Source organism: Anas acuta, chromosome 9, assembly GCF_963932015.1.
Source record: "Anas acuta chromosome 9, bAnaAcu1.1, whole genome shotgun sequence".
Taxonomy (NCBI): Eukaryota; Metazoa; Chordata; class Aves; order Anseriformes; family Anatidae; genus Anas; species Anas acuta.
Window position 1 is genome coordinate 10,230,809 of NC_088987.1, and position 18,520 is coordinate 10,249,328.

Below are 18,520 nucleotides of genomic sequence, written 5' to 3' on the forward strand. Positions count from 1 at the left end.
TAGTTCCCGCGGCGAGGTGGGCGGGGCGGGCGCTCGCCCCCACGTGACAGCGGCGGGGCGGTGGCGGTGGCGGTGGCGGTGGCGGCGGCGGGGCGCGGGCGCGCGCCCGGGATGGAGGTCGAGCCCCGCGGGGGGCGCGCGGAGAGCAGGTGGGGGGCGCGGGGGCGCGCGCGCTGCGGGAGCGCGCGGAGAGGGCAGCGGGGATGGGGATGGGGGAGATGGGGGAGGTGGGGGGGTTGGAGGGGGTGCGCGTGCACGCGGGAGGCGCGGCACCGGTGGGAGGTGGAACCGGTGGGGGGGTGAGGGGGTGGGGGGGCAGCATCCCGGGGGTGCTGGGGTAAAGGGGTAGGAGAAGGGGAGAGGGAGCAGGTTTTGGGGGCAATGGGGAGGGGTTGGGTAAGGGGTAGCCGGGGATGGGGCTGCAGGTGGGTGGCAGCTGGGTGTGGGCTGGGGACAGGCTGGGGACATGCTGGGGACACACAGGGACATGGTGGGGATGCATGGGGACACACTGGGGACACATGGTGACCCGTGGGGACACGCTGGTGACATGCTGGGGACACACAGGGACTCATGGGGACATGCTGGGGACACATAGGGACCCATGGGGACACGGTGGTGACATGCTGGGGACACACACAGATCCATGGGGACACGCTGGGGACACATAGGGACCCGTGGGGACATGCTAGGGACACATGGGGACATGCTGGAGACACATGGAGACTCGTGGGGACATGCTGGGGACATAGAGGGACCCTTGGGGACATGCTGGGAACACATGGGGACCTATGGAGACGTGCTGAGGACACATAGGGACCCATGGGGACATATGGAGACCTGTGGGGACATGCTGAGGACCCATGGGGACATGCTAGGGACACATAGGGACCCATGGGGACATGCTAGGGACACACAGGGACATGCTGTGCGGTTGCAGCACCGCAGGAGACAGCAGGGATGTGTAGCTGTGGGCGCGCTGCCTGGCCATGCTGAGCACCCATGGGCGACAGGGCTGCGTGGCAGTGGTGCAGGGACATGTGCCATGAGCACCCGATGTCCCCGTCCCTGTCACCTGCCATAGGGGAGGCAGTAGCTGCCCAGCCCTGTGCTGCTGGTGCTCGGTGAGGAACCACCCTGCCTCGTCCCCCTGCTGCACCTCTGGCTCCTCCACATCTGGCTGGGTTTGGGGTTGGGGTTGTGTCCCAGCGCCCTCCTGGCAGTCGGCTGTGTCACCCGCTTTGGATATTTACCCCAAATCCCCAGCTCCTCGCTGCCTGTGGCCGCCAGGCCTGGTGGCTGCACGTGGCTGGCAGCTCCCGCTCCCTGAGCCTGGCAGGTGACAGCAGCAGCGCTGCGGCAGCTTGGTTGGTGTGATCCAGGCAGGGTTTTGCTGGTTTGCATTTCAGCAGTAACACGGCTCCTTCCCTGCAGGCGTTTCGGGGGTAAGTGCTGCTTCAGGTGTTCGCAGGTCTGCGTTTGGGGTCCCATTTTGCAGTGCTGTCCCGAAAGGCAGAATGGACGTCGGATGGAGAGGGGCCGGGGAGGAGGGAACGGCTGAAACCTGATCCAGGAGAGGCATTTCTTATCTGCCAGGCTCAGCGAGCTGCTGCTGGCTGTCTGCTCACGGTGCCAGCTGCGAAAATGGGATCAGTGCTTCTAAAACCACGGTGCAGGTTTGGGCTGCCATGCCTCGCGTGGTTCGAGCTGAGGTTTCAAACCCAGCGCATTCAGGAAGACAGATGGAATTGCCTGCGTTCGTTTATTTTTCCAGAATCATCTTTGCCTGTTTTCCTGCCTTTCTAAGCACAGGCCCTGCTCTGCCCGACCACATCGCTGTGTGACGGGTAGGGCCGACGTGGTGCCACGTTCTCCGGGGGGAAGAAGAGGGCATCGTCCCCTCTGCTGCACGTGGAGGTGTCTGTCTGTCCTCCTGGCTGTCTGATTTGGCACCGGGGAGGATTTTGGCACTGGAGGGCTTTGCCTTGTCCTTTTTACCAAGGCTGCAGCACCCTGCTTCCCAGCAGTCTCCGTAAGAGCAGGGGCGAGGCTGAAAGTGCCTGTACAGCCCGTGTGCTCCCCGGGGGCCCTGTCAGTGCCGTGGGGAGCTGCAGGTGGGGGCTGCGTTCTCTGGGGGACCTTTTTGTGGCTGTGCCCCCGTTTTAGGAACTGCAAGCTTCCAGTCCTGCTGCAAGCAGCCCTGCACATGGGTTTCCAGCTCTGTGGGGCTGAGCCGCTGGGCTGAAGGAGCTGTGGGGCTTTTTGGCTTGTGAGCTGCTCCCCGTGAACTGCACGAAGCTTCTTTTAATTCCCCTTTTCCAGAAGCGCCAAGCCTGGCGGGGGAGCAGGCAGCAAAGCACAAGGAAATTCGCTGCTCGTTGTCTAGGAAACCCGTGGACGGGTGGATTCAGAGCTGCCTGCGATGGATTCAGAGCTGCCTGTGCGCAGCAGCGAGGCGCCGGCACCTTGAAATCCACAGGAGGAGCAGCCAGAGCAGGAGCGTCCCCGGGGATGTGGCAGAAGTCCCTCTGTGGTTCCCCCTGAATGACCTCGGTATCCTCAGCCCGATCTCTTTAGCGTGCTAAGAAGGATCAAGCGATGCCTCCAGGTAGAGAGCAGTGCTGGGGCAGTGAGAGCATGGGAAGGCATCCGGCACGTGCTGCTTGTAAGGAGGATGAGCTCCATTTTCTTGGATATTGGTTACCTCTGTGATTTTTTTTTTAATTTTTATTTTTTTTTAACGAAGTTCACCTGACTCAGCAGCGTCTGTTCTGAGTCACCTCTGCCGATTTGGCCCAGAGGTTGTTCCTACTCTTGCTAGCATGGAAGGGCTGAGAAAGCCTTGGGAGAATTCCGTGTCTCCGCTGAAGCTGGAGCACGTCCAGATTCTCACCCGGGTAACATCAATCACAGCACATCAGAGAACATCCCTGCCTGCACAGGGCTGAGCTCCCGTGAGCGAAACCCCAAAAAAGCAGCTTGTGGATCAGGCATCAAGCAGAGCAAACCTCCTCCTGCCACCTCTTCTTTCTCCCCAAAAGCTTGGGAAGCCGGGAGCTGCAGCAGGATGCAGCAAGGAGCTGTGCAAACGCACCCAGCTGGTGTGGAGGGGGGAAGCACCCGTGGTAGGGCACGGAAGGAGCAGCACGTACGGCTCTCGCAGGGGAAGGTCTGCTCGTGTACTGTGACCTCCCTTGGGTGTGTTGCTCCCTTTGCCCTTCCTGTGAGCAGGGGTATTTTCATGATATGATTTGAATCGTCTTTACCCCGTGTCAGGGCGTGTTAGGCTCTTTTTTTTTTAGAACTAGTGAAGCATTTTCTTTATTTGGTGAGAAAGAAGCAGATTTCTTAGTAGCGCCCTGAACATCTGCAGAAACAGGGAACTGGAGGGCAGCTGGCACCCGGCACTTTTCCGCCCCTCCGGGCAGCCCAGGCTCTGTCAATGAGAGGGGAGCGAATCCTGCCACTAATTAAGGGTTAACCCAAAAGTCCAGTCAAAAGTGGCTGTGGTCAGTTGTGCCGTGCCTCCCTGCCCTACACCTGCAGCCAGGTGTGTGGGTCTGAATTTCCCTGGGCTTGTGTCACTGCCAGCTTTTCGGCAGGCAGCGCGCTCAAGCCCAGAATCGTCTGCGGTTTGGGTGTGAGTAAGGTCCTGCAGAAGGCTTTTGAATCATTTGGATCAACAAGCCCCATCCCTTGGGAGTCTCTGTGTTGATTCAGAGATCTAATTCACTTTTGGCAGCTTCTGAATCATCTCCGTGGAGGTGCTTCGCTGGTGCCGATTGTTTCCTGCATGCCTCTGAGCTCAGCGACAGCGGCACTGCGTTCGCGTTTTTGGGCTGTTTTGTTTGACGATGAATTTGTGGTGGAGGAGCCGTGCTTCCCGTTTGCTGGATCCCGATTTTCCTGCCTCTGGGGGAGCACTGCTCAGCCTGCAGCGTGCGCTGCCCCCCATCTGCGAGCTTTTTATGGCACAAAATAGCGAGGAGGGAGTTTTCCTGACTCACAGACTTGGAAGCTGGGCGGCGTGGCTGAGCTTTCACTTGCATTTCCCAACTCTGAGTGTCAGAAATACTTCGGGGAGGAGCTGCTGGAGCTCTCGTGTCTGGTGGCGGCTCAAAAAAGCCCCTCAATTCAGATGGATGGCTCGCAGCCCTGGCACGGAGCTTCCTCTGCCCTGGGCAGTGGTGGAGGTGTCAGGCTTGCTCACTTTGTCAGTTTTGCAATAACAAACCAGTCTCAAAAGGAGAATATTGGCGAGAAGAGCTTGTTTTCAAGGAACAGGATTATATTGCTTGTTCGTGTCCTCTGCACCGCGAGAAGCATGCGGCCCATACTTTATCCCACAAGGATGAAAACGAAAGCAGGTTTTCCTTTTTTTTTTTGTGTGTTTACTTTGGCAATCTGGTTTATTTTGGGCAGGGAGAGGGATTAACAGCTGAAACACTGGGGCTTGTTCTTGCGGTATAAAGGTTAAACTTTCATTCCAGGCTGTTATCTCCAATGCTTTTGTTTAAATCCTGCAGAGGCACATTTTTTTTTTGACAGTTGCACACCCAAATATACCTTGCAACATTCCTATTGCATGCCTTGCAACATTCCTGTTGCTTCTGAGAGGGTGGCTCCTGTCTGAAGACATCTTTTTGGCAGCTGGCATCACCGTCAAAAAGCTTGAATGGGGAAGGCCAGACGTCCACCATCCAAAATTTCCTTCCCCAAAACTGCTTTTGCACAGGCAAGCTGTGGTACCCGTCTGTGCTGCCTCCGGAGGCTGTATCAGTGGTGGCTGCTAGTCATATGTACATCATTACTGTAGGGCCTCTTGTCCACAAACCATGTGCTGGAGACCACAGGGCTAGACCACAGAGAGGTGTGAAGTCCTGAAGCTGCTTTCCGGACTACCAAAAGTTTCGGTCTGACCAGAATCTCCATGTGGGGAGTGCATCTTGCTCTGAAGCTCCTCTTGCAATATATTTGCTGCTCGGTAGGCAACCTGCTGTGTTCCTCTGCAGGAAGGAGCACTGGAAGCTGCTGGGCAACCTGAAGACCACCGTGGAAGGGTTGGTGTCCACCAACAACCCCAACGTCTGGTCCAAGTATGGTGGCTTGGAGCGGCTCTGCAGGGACATGCACAGCATCCTTTACCACGGGCTCATCCACGACAAGGTAGGTGTCTGTCCTGCCAGCCTTGTGTCCTCCTGCTGCAGCTTTGGTGGCACTCACGGCTTGCATCACGAGCACTGTGGCTGTCAGAGAGCCCTGTGCCTCTGTTCTTTGCATCTCGTGCACTTCTGACACGGTTTTATTAACATCCGTGCCCTCTGTGAGGAGAGGCCTCCCTTTCGCCCCGCTGCAGCCTGTAGCGAAGCGATAAAGCTGAATTTGCCGTGAGTCAGCCTCCAGCCGTGTGCGCTTGGACAAGTCCCCAGTGAGGTCTGGCAAGAGGAGCCTTGTATCTTGCCTGTTTCTGGTGTCAGTGATAGGGGCTGGCAGCCGCAGCTGCGCTCCGCGTCAATGGGGCCTCCTTCCAGGCTCATCCAGCCCTCCCCAACTGCCAGGAAGACTTTCTCTTTCCCTTTCTGGACACCGGTTGTGTGCAGACACCTGAAGATCTCCCCTTCAGCTTGCAATTACCGCTGCTGTTATTTCACAAGGGAGAGTTACAGCAAGCCTGCAGGCCATGCCTCGGGCAGGCTTCCCACCGGCCAGCTCTGCAACTACAGAGGTGCAGAGAAGCCCAGGGAAGGTTTGTGCAGCTGGGGCTCTGCTACCACTGATTCAGGCAGTGCTGCATCCAAGCTGAAAAACCTCCAGGAGCTGGCAGATCCTCCCAAAACAGGGCTGGGATTTCGCTCCCTGCATTTAGGAGCTCTGGGCCTTGAGTCCCCAGCGGTGTAGGCCCGTGACCTCCTTTGGGACTTGAGCAAAGAGAGAAGTTACCCTTCTTATGTGGGGAATACAGTGCTCATTTCTGATAGACGTGCTATTAATAGGCTTCAGGAAGTGAAATTTAAATGATTTCCACTCATCTGTGTATTGGTAACCGTTCATGCCACAGCTTGGGGAAACAGACACCTGCAAAGTAGGACAGCACAGTGCCTTTCGTCATGCTGCACACAAAGGCAGTTCTCAATCAGAAATGGTCCTTCAGTGTTGTGTGTGTGTGACACCACTCCAAATATAATAGCTGCAAAGGCAGGCCCATGAAAATACAGCTTCCTCACTGGAGTTTTCTCATATTTATTCCAGAGAAACTTCCTTTTATTTATTTTTTGTATCAGCTTTTTTTCTATGACTAGGAGTAAAAAATAAAAATAAATCCATATGTACATGTTAAGAGATCTAGGATAAGAGGTTTTTAAACTATTGAGTGAATTTTGTTAATTTGTCCAGAAAACCCCAATTGAATATAAAGGGCTAAAATTTCTGTGTTAGTGCTCTAGTCTTAAAAAAATAATAATAAAACAACCCCCTCAAACAAATAAACCACAAAACAGAACCAATTTGTCTGACACTTGTGAAAGAGGAAGTAGAGATGGAGGAAAAAAAACAGCATTTTTGTGAAGAGAGACATTCCGGGGCTGCGTTTACACCCGATAAAGCAATGAGGAAAACAGCAGCTCTTCTGCAGTTCCTCTTTAACTGGAAGAATAAGAAGCAAAAAATAACTCAGTGTCTGAATAAAGTCAAGGCAAACAGCAAGTTGCTGATGGAAACACAATGCCAGAGCACGCTGCTTCGAGTTTCTTACCCGTGGTGCTCAGCCATGCCGGTGTCCTTGTCCATGGCTGGTGTTACAGGACCCTGGTTGTTGCAGGTTTTGCTGGGATGTGTTTCTTGTTGCCCACTGCATCCCCTCGCTGAAGCCCGGCCCTTTTTGTGGGACTGAGCTGCCAGGTAGGAGGTGACCGGTGACACGGGAGCTCGGCCAGCTCTGACCTGGGCAGACCGCCATAGGCAGCGAGGGGTGTGTACGTGACATGGTGATGCACAGAGTGACCAGGAGGACACGGGCAGAGGGCTGAGGCACTGGACACGCTTTGCTGTAGGTGCAGCCAGCACCCGAGGTCACCCTTCTCCTGCCCCTGTGCCCACTCCTGCCTGGGTGGTGGTGCTGGCTCTGCTCCCTGGTCTGCTGGTGAGCTGCCGGTGGCCTTTAGTGTCCTTGCTCTGAGGTGGGGGGAACCTTTCAATGCCCTTCCCAGTCTTAAGATCTGTCCTGTCTCCGTGGTCTGGTGGGCTGGGATCTTACCTGCTGGAGGAGAAGCAGCAGAGGGGACCTGCTGTCTTCTTGCTTGTAGGTGAATGCAACAGGGAGGCCACTGTGGGAGCAGACAGCTTGTGTACATCAACTCAGTGTTTTGTGACTTGATCCCTTTCCCGATTTTATGTCTATAAAACTAGGCTAGACCTTCTCACTGATTCTTTTTCCCCTTCTGCAAAGCAACTTTGTTCTTCCTATTGTTTTCTAGCTCCAGGCCCATCTTGCTAGGGCTGGGGGCTGTGCACTGGTGATAGCATGGGGTTAATGGGAAATGTTATCACTTAACTAGGGCTGACACCGTGCTGTGCGTGCTCCTGCTTTGCATTTACAGAGTGCTCAAGCAAAGCTGGAGGGCTCTGTGGTCAGAACAGCTCCCTGTCCCCAAACCTCTAAGCAGGAGGCTGGTGGGAACAGGCTGTAGGATCCATCCTACCATGTTCTAGGTTGAATGCCCTCTCCTAGCTGACCGATTCTTTTATTTTGTGTTTGCTGGGAAGGAGTTTATCACCCGTCCCCTGTCAGTGCCTGCACAGTCCTGTGGCAGCTCTGGGGGTGCCTGGTGTCCGGCTTCCCCAGTCCGAGCCTGCTGCACCACTCGGCCTTGTGGTGGGACTGGTGTGGTGGGCCCTAACCGAGCCTCTCCTGGGCAGGTGTGCTGCAGGCAGAAGGATTACTGGCAGTTTGTCAAAGACATTCGCCGGCTGAGCCCCAGCTCTGCTCATCACCTGGAGAAGGTGAGTCCTGGGGGGTGCCTCTGTGTACCCAGCGGGCGGGGAGAGAGCAGCCGGGCTGCAGGCCTCCCTGCTGGGATCGCCTAGCCTTGGCCTGCTGCGGGTGAAAAAGGGACGAAGCAGCCACGTGGTTGTGTGCAAGCCACATCCCGGGAACTCGGCGTGATTTAGGCTGAGACAATCGGGTCCTTATTTCTCACGGGCCAGTCTCCAGCTCCTCTTGGTTGGGTACCACTGGCGTCACCAAGGGAACCGGCACAGGCAGTGCTTCTGTGCATACAAGAGCGATTGATGCGTTGGTACGAATCTCCAGAGGCTTTGGCTGTCTCATTTCTGGGTTGTGTCTCAGCCTTCACCGTTCATTTGGTTCTTCCATGCCTGGCTTGTGCTGCCTGCTGACACACGGGGATGCTCTCAGCCCGTGGCTGCCCTGTGCCCTGATGGACGCCGCGCTGCCCTTCGATGCAGGCTCAGCCGTGTGAGCAGGGTCTGCTGTGGGGCAGTGAGGATGGACACATCAGTTAATGTGTCAGCGAGAACATGACCGTCACCGCAGGAAAGCAATTAGGTTTGGGAGTGTGGGGTCCCTCCAGGTCAGGGGTGGGAGAACATGCCATTGAAATTCATAGTGCTGGTGGCTGTCGGGAGGACTTTGGTCGCTCCCGCTGGCTGACCTTTGAAGTGTTGTTCCTCGCCAGTGCTTCTGTCTCCCTGTGCTCCCTCGGTTGGTAGCTGGGAAGCTGCTAGGATGTGACCGTGTTCCCTCAGACAGTGCCTGGCGCTGGAAAGCTGCTGCTCTCAGGGGCCAAAGCTGTGAGGAGGAACGATCCCTGCTCCTCTTCTCACCTTAACATTTGTTTCCAGTTCATCAGCCTGCACGAGAACGGCCAGCCCGGCCCAGACGGCCGCAGCGACCAAGCTATCGCCAAGCTGTGGCTGCAGCACAGCCTGCAGTTCCACTGCCTCTCGGCGCAGCTCAGACCTCTCCTGGGGAACAGGCAGTACATAAGGAAATTCTACGCAGGTAAATAAAAATGGGCCTTTTTCATCTGCCCGTGAAAATATCCCGTGTGAGCGAAGGGGACAGCAGGAAAGCTGGTTTGCTTCTGGGCAATCTGTGCTGTCGGGCAAAGCGGGTGACTTGTGTGCTGTGTCTATGCTGCAAGCACAGCCCGGATGCATGTAGAAGAGCTGAGCTCAGGCTTTCTGCAGCAAGCTTGTCTGGAGCACGCTTGGTCCTGCCTGTGTCTGGGCCCTCCCTGCTGCCCAAGCGAGAGCTTGAGCCTGTGTGAACATGCTGGACATCCTCATCTTCTTTCTCTTGCAGCAGCTTTTTTGCATGCGCTCAAAGGTTTCTGCTGGAAGTAGTGAATCGGTCTGGTCTTAATCCTGTGTCCAGGCTTTTTATTAGAAAGAAACAAAATGGGCATAGAAAGTCAGTTTTGAATCTGTTTCAAAAATACTCTGGGCTTTTTTTCTCCCCTGGAAGCTTTCTAATCATCAGAGGTCAGAGCTTCATGTCTTTGTTTTGTGGAAATGCAGCTGTGTTTCTACTACATTGTAGGTGAAAAATGAAGCTCTTTGTGCAGCTTCACAGATGTTAAGCATTTTTGTGAAAACTTGAGATTTTGTCAAAAAGTGAAAATCATCAGCAAGGACAAAGATTACGTATATTGATCTGGGTCAGGATATTTCTTTAATTCTGCGTTTTAGAGTAGTGGGCTGGCTGTGGTTGTCCTATAGGATGAAGTGCAGGCTGCAAACCCCTCCGTGAGGGCTCAGGCTTTGCCTCTCTGCTACAAGAAGAGCATCCTGCTCCTCCTGCTGCCCTGGTGCTGGGGGTGGTAAGGAGAGAGCCCCCTGACAGCAGTTCTCTCCCCGCAGACACTGCCTTCCTGCTCAGTGACGCCCACGTCACGGCCATGCTGCAGTGCCTGGAGGCTGTGGAGCAGAACAACCCCAGGCTGCTGGCTCAGATCGACACATCCATGGTGAGCTGAGGCCCCCGGCTTTCGCATCTGGCTCTCCCTAAATGCTGTCCGGCTGTGGCTGCTCGTACAATGTCTCATTCAGGGAGCTGTTGGACAAGGGCCTGGACTTGGAAATAGCAAAAGGAGAGGGGATTGGGGTAGGGGGGAGATGTCTGTAGCGAGGCACCTTGCTTCTGGATGGCACTGAGAATCTGAGGACCTGATATCAGGCACCAGTTCCTTTAAAATACCTCTAAAGTCCTGAAAGTCCCAGGCTTCAGAGCCAGCCGTCCTCAGAGGAGATGCCACCGACCCCGTGCAGCCCCGTGCCGGCTGCCCTCTCCCCAGAGGAGGGGAGCAGCGGCTGCTTTCTTTGCAGAGAGCTCCCCAGAGGGAGGATAATTAATGACACTTGGTTAAATGGGGGCTGTGTTCTTTCAGCTGGCCGGCACGTCACTGCCCTCCCTGTGCGCGTCAGGTCCCTCTGCCGGGACAAGAGATGCACGTGACTGTGACGCTGAAGGACACCAGAGCCGCTTGCCTGGGGCGCTGGGCTGCCTGGATCATCTTGCTGAGAGCCTGGTAATTTTCAGACGGGGGCTTTTTGTTGAGCTGTGAATAAAGAGCTGCTTCCCTTTGCTGCGGGGTGTTTTCTCCCACCCTGCAGACCCGGCTGCCCCAGGGCAGGTGCTTGTGCAGGCGCTGCACGTCCAGTCGCTGCTCCTTTTTTGACACGTAGCCCCGTAAGTGCTGATTTATTCATGATGCCACCTGTTTTCAGCTCACCAGGAGGGGTGAAGGTCCTTCTCCAGTGACAAAGAGCCAGAGCCTGACTGCCCTCCCCGGGTCCCCGTACGCCCCGTCTGCAGGCTGCACGCAGCAGCGCCACTGCGGGTCCTTCTCCAGCCTGCCCCATCCAGCCTCGTCTGGCCTGCCAGGTAACCAGGGGGGGGCTGGAAGCCCACTTGAGCCCCTTGCTCACTCGGTGTCTGTCTGTAGAGCACACGCTTCGGGCTGAGTCATCTCAGATGCCAAAACGCGGGTCCAAGCAGAGCTGCAGTGAAGCTGCGGCTGGGACAATGGTTTGCCTTCTTCGTGCTTTGTGTTAGGTTCTTTGTGTGAGAACTCTGCCTGTGTTGGCGTGGAGATCCCTTGCCTTTGCCCGTGGTGGGTGGGCATGCCTGTTTGAAGCCACGTGCCATAGGGTGGGGTCTTTGTGCCAGGGGGTGTGTGTGTGATGCCCCCTTCCTGTCCCCCTTCAGACAGGAGACCAGCGAGCTCCTCCGTCTGCTCCAGCACCAGCCAGCCCCAGGAACACTGCCCGGCCACCCGCTCCTCCTCCTTCAGCGAGGACAGGACCTCCCTGGAGCAGCCCAGCTCCCGCATCCCCTCACCCAAAGACCCTTTCTCTCCGGCCAGCGAGATGAGCTCCAGCACCACCAGCCAGAGCGAGGACACCTGGACGGGGAGCCAGGACGATGCGCAGAGCGACCCCAACGATGGGCCCGAGTACCTGGCCATCGGCAATTTGGGGCGCCGGGGCCGGGCCTGCAGCAGCGCCAGCACCACCAGCAGCAAGAGCAGCAGCTCCAACCTCTTCTCCTCCAGCAGCTCCCAGAAGCTGGACTCGGTCTCCTCCATGGGGGAGCAGGGGGCGAGCGGAGGTGGGAGCTGGGGCCTGGGCCTGTTGCGCCGGTCCAGCTTCTCGGAGGGGCAGTCGTCAGCCCCGCAGGGCATCCTCAAGAAGAGCCACGTGCGCTCGCACTCTGACACCAACGTGGCCTCGGGGAAATTGCACGGTAATGGGGCTGCTTTTCGGGGCGCATGGGGTGGCTTTGGGGTGCGGGCACAGATATGGGACCACGGCCGGGTGGGAGTCACCAGTGTTGGGGTGCTGGCTGCCCCTTGGACTCCGTGTGTCAGCTGAGCGAGGGGAGCAGTGAGCAAGCAGTTTGGGAATTTGATTTTTTGCCTTTTCCTGCTCCACGGTGGAGCAATGGGCTGATGTCTTGTGGCCCAGAATGCCCAGGGCCAGTCTGGTTTTGGTAGTGGCCCTGGGTTCTCCTTGGATGGGCGAACGCATGGTGGGAGGAGTGGGGTGTGAAGGGACAGCCAGTCTGAGAGTCTGTCCCGCTGCTCTGCCTTCGTGGGAGAAACACGGGTCCTTGCTCAGTAGTAACCAGTCTGTCTCTGTTTTCTCTCCCTTACTGCTGCCCTCTTCCTCCTCTGTCTGTCCAGGAGGCCTCAGGGATATCACCATTATAATAGAAGACCCAGTGGCAGGTTTGGGAGCCAGAATGAGCCCTTCATTAGTGATCATTGCATTACATTCAGGATTTCCATCAACCCATTAATGTCCATTTAGAAAAAAAAAAAAAATAAAAAAATTCTGTGTTCCCTGACTGCCAGGTGGTGCTTTGAGGGGTGCCTCAGGTTTGTGCATGCGACCTGACTGAACCAGCTTGTTTTTTGGCAGCAGTACACCAGGCCACGGCTGGCACCCAGCTCTCCTGCATGGTGTTTGGAAGGGCTGTCCCTGACCCGCTTCCCCTGCCCTCTCCTCCACCCCTTACTGCTCTGGGAACCAGCGACTGAGGGCTGGTAGCTAGGAAGGTGTGGGTTTGAACACCGTATTTTTCGTGGGTGCTATTCAGCTCCAGGTGAGGTGTTTTTTGCCTTCCTGCAGTCCTCCAGTCAGCAGGTCAGCTGCTCTCTGGGGCTGTTGCTCTGCAGGGAGCACTGCTGGTTGTTTGTCCCCAATGAAGCCAGCTCCTGGCGGTCCCCACCAGCTCCGCCTGGCAGCGGGTGGCCCTGCAGTGCACGCACGGGCAGGTCACCTTGAGCACTCCTGACTTTGGGGTTGTCTGCAGGGAGCCCTGGCTTTTCCTAGCCGAGTGAGAGCGTGTCCTTCAGACGCCTCCTTCCACCTTTGCCCAGGTTGCCTTTCAGGGCTGCGAGCCCCACTGATCCCTTGGTTGCTCGGGGTCCCCTTGTCTCATGGCCCAGCCCTGCGGGGTAACTCTTGGAGATACTCCAGGGGGACGAAGGGGCTGGCAGAGGCACTTGCTGGAGGCTGTTGCGTTCTCTGGATCTGCTAGGGAATAAAGAGAGGAAGGCTCAGGACTCAACTGATCCATGGCTCTCCCAAGCTTCTCTCCTTTTCCCTTCCTCCTCTCCTGCCTGGAATGCCCCTCTAGTTTTGTCCCCTCCTGGGCTTGGCCTCAGGCATGGCACAGAGCAGGCTAGCCGAGCAGAGGATTTCCCTTGTGTTTTTTTTCCCCATCCATTTGTGTCCACCCATGTGATGTTGAGCTCCTTCCATTTCACACCGAGATCTGGTCTGGGCGCCTCCGGGATCCTGATGTGTGCCTGGTGTTGTCTTTCCCTGCAGAGTCCCACGGTGACACGGGCAGAGGCAGAGGGACAGTGTCTGGTTCCACCCAGAGCAGCGAGCTGAGCACACCCAGCTCCCTCTACATGGAGTATGGTGAGTACAGCGAGCCCGAGTCAGGACGTTTGCTCCTGGTCGTGCACTGCAGGGCACTTTTGGCATGTGTGTGTACCACCCATGGGAGAGCCCCAGTGAAGTACGAGAGCATCTGGTGGCAGCCAGAAGAGCCAAGAGGCTTCAGGGCTCTCAGTGATCTGCTCCTTCATGTTTAGGGTGGGATGTTCAGGAGGGCTGGGCGATTTTAGGATGCCTGCTGTCACGGTTTGTCTTGTCATCTTAATGGCCCCATGTTGGTCGCTGTTATCCATTAGGACCAAGCAGAGATCCGATCTATCTGTAGGGTGGGACAGACCAGCTGATGGCCACGTGGGCTTGCCAGTGTGTTGGTGCAGAGCGTGGGCTGTTACCCGGTGCTTTGAGCAGTGGATTTCCAGGTCCTTCCCTCATATGTTTGTCTCTTGCTCTTCTAGACTCTGGCCAGTACCTGAGCTCGGGGGAAGGGATGTTCAGGAGACCCTCGGAAGGGCAGTCCCTCATCAGCTACCTCTCGGAGCAGGACTTCGGCAGCTGCGCAGACCTGGAGAAGGTGAGGGAGGCAGCAGCAGCCTGTGTGCTCAGGAGAAAGGATTTTGGTGCAGGTTCAGTGCTACTTCCCTCTGTGGCAAAGAGAATCCCGTAGTATTTCCTGCTGTAGAGCTGTGCACAGAACTTCTAGGTCATTACAGGACGGTAAGGTTTCATAGGGCCAGGAGGACATGAGGTCTTTCTGCCACCTTCCATAAACATTAAACTCTTTCCTTTCACAGGTAGGGAACTGCATTTTGCCAAGGCTTCCTAATTTCCCTGTGGTACAGCCTCGAATGCTTTTGCTTTTGCCTCACAGGAGAATGCCCACTTCAGCATCTCAGAGTCGCTGATCGCTGCCATCGAGTTGATGAAGTGCAACATGATGAGCCGGCAGCTGGAGGAGGAGGAGGAAGACAGTGACAAGGAGATCCAGGAGCTTAAACAGAAGATTCGCATTAGGCGCCAGCAGATCCGTACCAAGCACCTGTTCCCTGCCTGCCAGGAGATGGGCTCAGACAGTGGGTGATGTTTTATGGGCTCATCAGCGGGTGGGATGTGGGTTTTCTGTCCGTTGCCTGTTCTTGCAGCATCCTGACTTTTTATGAGAAACAATGATGTTGCTAGTAGGGTGCTGCAGAGATTTGTTTAAGGAATGTGATTTCATTTTGAGCCCATAGCCCATTTTCCATCCTTGATGTCTGTCGAGGATGCCACATCTGGCTATTGAGATCTCCCTTGGCTGTCAGTGACCCATGCAGACCACTTCCACTGATGGCCTGGCCGTGTTGCCTTTTCTTTGCCTCCCAGGCCTTGTGGCGACAGACAGCGAGTCCCAGTTCAGCTCCCGCGGCTCCATGCGCCTGTCTGATTCTGGCTCTGCGGAGGATGTGGAAGAGTACGAGATACAAGGTGAGAGGGAACGGCTGCGTCAGCTTCTCACGTGGAGCCAGGCTTCTCCTGGGCGTGATTGCGTTGAGGTCGGTCACACCAAGAGGAGCATGTCCCTCTGGCCTTCAGGATGGCTTTTCCCAGACAAACGGCTGAATGCTGAGCATGAGTTTCCCTCATGTGGTGGCATGACTTTCTTTCAAAATCCTCTGTAATCCTTTCGCATTCAGAGCCTCTAGCTGGTACGTGGTTTCCGTTTCACTTGCCAGAGCAGCTGTCAGAGCTAGAGAGGTGGGAGAGCTGCTACCCAGGCAGAAGGAGCTGTACTTTTGCCCACTTGTCTTTTGGGTGGGAGCAGCCAACTGCTGGTCACATCCTGGCCCTAGCTGTGGTCTCTGGCCCTGGCAGCTGGGACAGCTGAGCTTATTGCATGCAGGAGACCTGCCTGGGCTCCTGGGCATCCCCTTTTTTCAAAACCTTGTTCCACCTCTGGGGTAGGTGACTCATTTCTCAGCAGTACCTCCATCACGCTGACTTTAGAGGTGCGATGAGAGACGATGGAGCAATCCAGTCTCCAGCTGTGAACTTCTCAATCTTCACGTCTCTGCTGACAACAAAACATTTCAGTTCCCGAGGGCTAGATTTTGGGCTCAGTTTTGAAGTCCACGGAGGGGTGTGTGAGTTCAGTTCGGGGTTTCTCTCCTGCAAGTGCTGCTCTTGTGTTATGCCCTTTCCCTTTGGCCTGGCCAAAGCACTGAAGTGCACTGTTTTGTCATCACCGTGTTATACAGATGGTAACGATGGATCTAACCTGATTCAAATGTCCAAGAACGGCCTCTCAGTGTCAATGGCTTCCTTGTTCTCAGGTAGTACCCCGCAGTGCTCCCTTGCGGCACGCGTGCGTGTGTGTGCAAGGTGTGTGCGTGTGTGTGCCTCGCACGTGCACACTCCTCGGTGTGTCCCCTCGGGGTATTACAGGGAGTGCAGAGGCCTCAATCTCTGTACAGGCTCCCGAGGTGTTGAGTTCATGCTGCATCAGCAGGTCAGCTTCAGACCAGGCACAAAAATCACCAAAAAGAGGAGCTCTGCCACGGCACCGTCCCGCAGGGTGTTTTGCCTTGCAGTGGTTTGTATGCACACAACGTGCCTGCTGTGGCGAACGCTCGTCTTGCCCGGGCTGTGGCTCAAGATGAAGGCACAGGCACAGCTTTGTAGCTGCTGGGCTGGGTGAGAGCACAGCCCCCTACGCTGTGGGACCAGGTCTCCATCCCAGAAATCCTGTCCCTCTCCAGCGTTACGGTTTGGGATGGAGCTGCCCTGCAGCTCCCTGTCTGCTGCAGGTGAGACAGGGAGGGAGCCAGGAAGGAAGAAACCTTGCTCTCAAAATGACCCTGCTGTCAGCTTATGGCCAGGAGGCAGAGCTAGGACAGGACCAAAGCACTCTGAAGCTGTTGGTGCCTTGGGGGAGAGTTATCCTGTGTGACTCTGCAGAGCTGGCATGCTGTAACTCCGATTCAATCCGTAGCCAACCCTTCCCTTCCTGCCCAGACTTGATGCAAGGAAGAATCCTTCTAAAAAGAAGGGAAAAGTAGTGAGAGCAGTCAGGGCACAGGCGTTTTATTCACATTGGAGGCCCCGAACACTGGGATCACGTGCAGCCAGGTCTTGCTTACCTGCTGCTGCTCTCTGCTCTCAGGTATTTGGCACCAGCACGCTGCTCTTGCCAGAGGTGCTGATGCTCAGAGCTTCCTGGCAGCTCTGCTGCACCCAGAGCTTACAGCGCCCGTGGGTGTAGTGCAGGGTGGCTCCTCCTGGCCTGAAGCTGGCCCCTGGGGGCTGCGGTGACTTCCCTGGGTTTCGGTGCTGTTCTCCAGCATCCTAGGGACTGTCCCACGTGGTGAAAGCATTGGCAGCAGAGGCATTTGGGGCAAGTAACTGTAGGTCTCTGGGGAGTGTCTGCAGGTAGGCCTGGGGAAGGAGTGGTGCCAGGATCCCTGAGGGAGCCTAGGGCCAAATCTGGCTCTCTCTGCCATCCCTGAGGTGATGCCAGTGCCTGAGCTGGGCTCTGCCCAAGATCTCCCTGTAATGCTTGGCCCTATGCTGTGTGTGCCCCACTGTTCGCTTGAGCTTGTCGTAGCCCAGGACCATGCAAAGCCTTCCTGCGCTGAGCTGAAGGTACCAGAGCATGGTAGATCCGTCTGTCCGGTGTTGTACGTGGGCAGGAGGCTACGTTTGCCTGAATTCCCTCTTTTCTGCTCTAGATGTCTCCTCGCCTGGTGTGGATACGTGGGTTCCTTAGCATTAGGATGCTTTCATGTTGGTTTCTAGCGATGGATGTTGAACACGGAGTGCTGCCTGTCCAAGCTGACCTCTGCTAGCCCAAATCTGTAAATTTAGTGGAAGGGCTGTGAAGGCTTGCTGTGGCCTCTTTGCACGTCTTTCCTCTTCTGAAGCCAGGATCACTCAAAGGCAGGGTCCTTGGCTCCTGCCCTAATCCTCTGGGAATCCTCGCTCCCTGTCCTGGCAGGGCAGCCCCACTCTTTGTCGGGGAGCTGACGGCTCGTGGTGCTGGCTGTCCCACTGCAGGGTGAGCGTGGCCAGGAGCGGACAAGCTCAGCGTGGGTCTGTGTCGCCGACCTGCTCGGGGAGCAAGAGCAGAGCGACCTTCTGCCATCCAGATGAATTCTGCATCAGGGTTTAGCAGAGAAACCTGCAGGAGCGAAAGGAAGAGATGAGTGAGGAAGGTGCCTCTCGGGTACCGCTGTGGTACCCAGACTGGCACCAAGGAGGGATGTGGGGCAGCCCAGGGCTGCTGGGGAGCTGCTGGAGGGAGCTGGACCTGCTCTCTGCACAGATGCTGACCCGTCTGTGGAGGCAGGGCTGCCATCCCCCGTGGTGCAGCAGCTGACGAGCTGTGTCGTGGCCACAGTTGCCCCTTACAGGTTGTGGTTAAGTAGAGAGGAGGGTTCTGCATCCCACTGCTAACGCCCTGCAGCACCTGGTCTGCTTAGAGAGCTACTAAACCTTCTAGCTAACCCCGCTGTCGTGCCCTCCTAGCTCCAGCTGTGTGCACAACGTTTCAGGCCACGTAACCGCTAGGTCTTGGTGTGTGACTTGCACCAGCAACCGCTTGTCACCCCCCAAATCCCCAGCCAACTGTGTTTTTGCATCGTCCCACCACGTCCTGGCCTTGTAATGCCACCAGGTGAGGGATTAGGCTGCACCTCTCCTTGCTGCTCCGTGTTACAGGTAGCAGTTGACGCTGTAGTTTATGTGCTTTTAAACAGCTTGATGAGTTTTAACGTGTAGCTTTGGTTTGGAGTGAGTGCAGCCTCCAGCCCTGCCCGGTCTGCTTCATGGTGTTTGTTTGTGCTTCAGATGCAGACATCAAGAGGAATCCAGACTCCAGCAGGAAATCCTTTCTCTCCTCAGAGTCCATGTACGTATTCGAGTTGAGGTGAGACGTCTCGGTACCCAATTCCCCTTCCCATCCAGCTCTGCTCTTCCAAGTGCATCAGCTGCCGTTTTGCGCTGGAGCAGGCGTCTTCTCCCTCCTTCCCTGTATTTACTTAGCTGTGGGGCACAGCTGGGTCCTAGTCTTGAATTTGAGAAGCAGCCCCTGGGATGATGAGGGTTGTTCACATGCTGT

General features: G+C 56.2%; 1 protein-coding gene across 6 annotated transcripts in view; it reads left to right on the forward strand.

Annotated features, from left to right (window-relative positions):
- RUBCN (rubicon autophagy regulator) overlaps positions 1-18,520 on the forward strand; it is a 25,544-nt gene continuing 7,024 nt past the window's right edge. The window contains exons 1-15 of one of the 6 annotated variants that reach the window (XM_068692586.1): positions 1-149; positions 5,013-5,166; positions 7,915-7,998; positions 8,860-9,019; positions 9,880-9,986; positions 10,407-10,547; positions 10,747-10,903; positions 11,228-11,764; positions 12,204-12,248; positions 13,357-13,452; positions 13,887-14,002; positions 14,300-14,501; positions 14,791-14,892; positions 15,663-15,737; positions 18,250-18,310. In XM_068692586.1, the coding sequence (XP_068548687.1) occupies positions 112-149; positions 5,013-5,166; positions 7,915-7,998; positions 8,860-9,019; positions 9,880-9,986; positions 10,407-10,547; positions 10,747-10,903; positions 11,228-11,764; positions 12,204-12,248; positions 13,357-13,452; positions 13,887-14,002; positions 14,300-14,501; positions 14,791-14,892; positions 15,663-15,737; positions 18,250-18,310 (2,075 nt within the window). In that variant the 5' untranslated portion in view covers positions 1-111. Of the gene's footprint in view, positions 150-1,204; positions 1,446-4,115; positions 4,368-5,012; positions 5,167-7,914; positions 7,999-8,859; positions 9,020-9,879; positions 9,987-10,406; positions 10,548-10,746; positions 10,904-11,227; positions 11,765-12,203; positions 12,249-13,356; positions 13,453-13,886; positions 14,003-14,299; positions 14,502-14,790; positions 14,893-15,662; positions 15,738-18,249; positions 18,311-18,520 lie in introns of those variants that run through there. The other 5 variants (XM_068692591.1, XM_068692592.1, XM_068692589.1 and 2 more) reach the window with 5 other exon arrangements.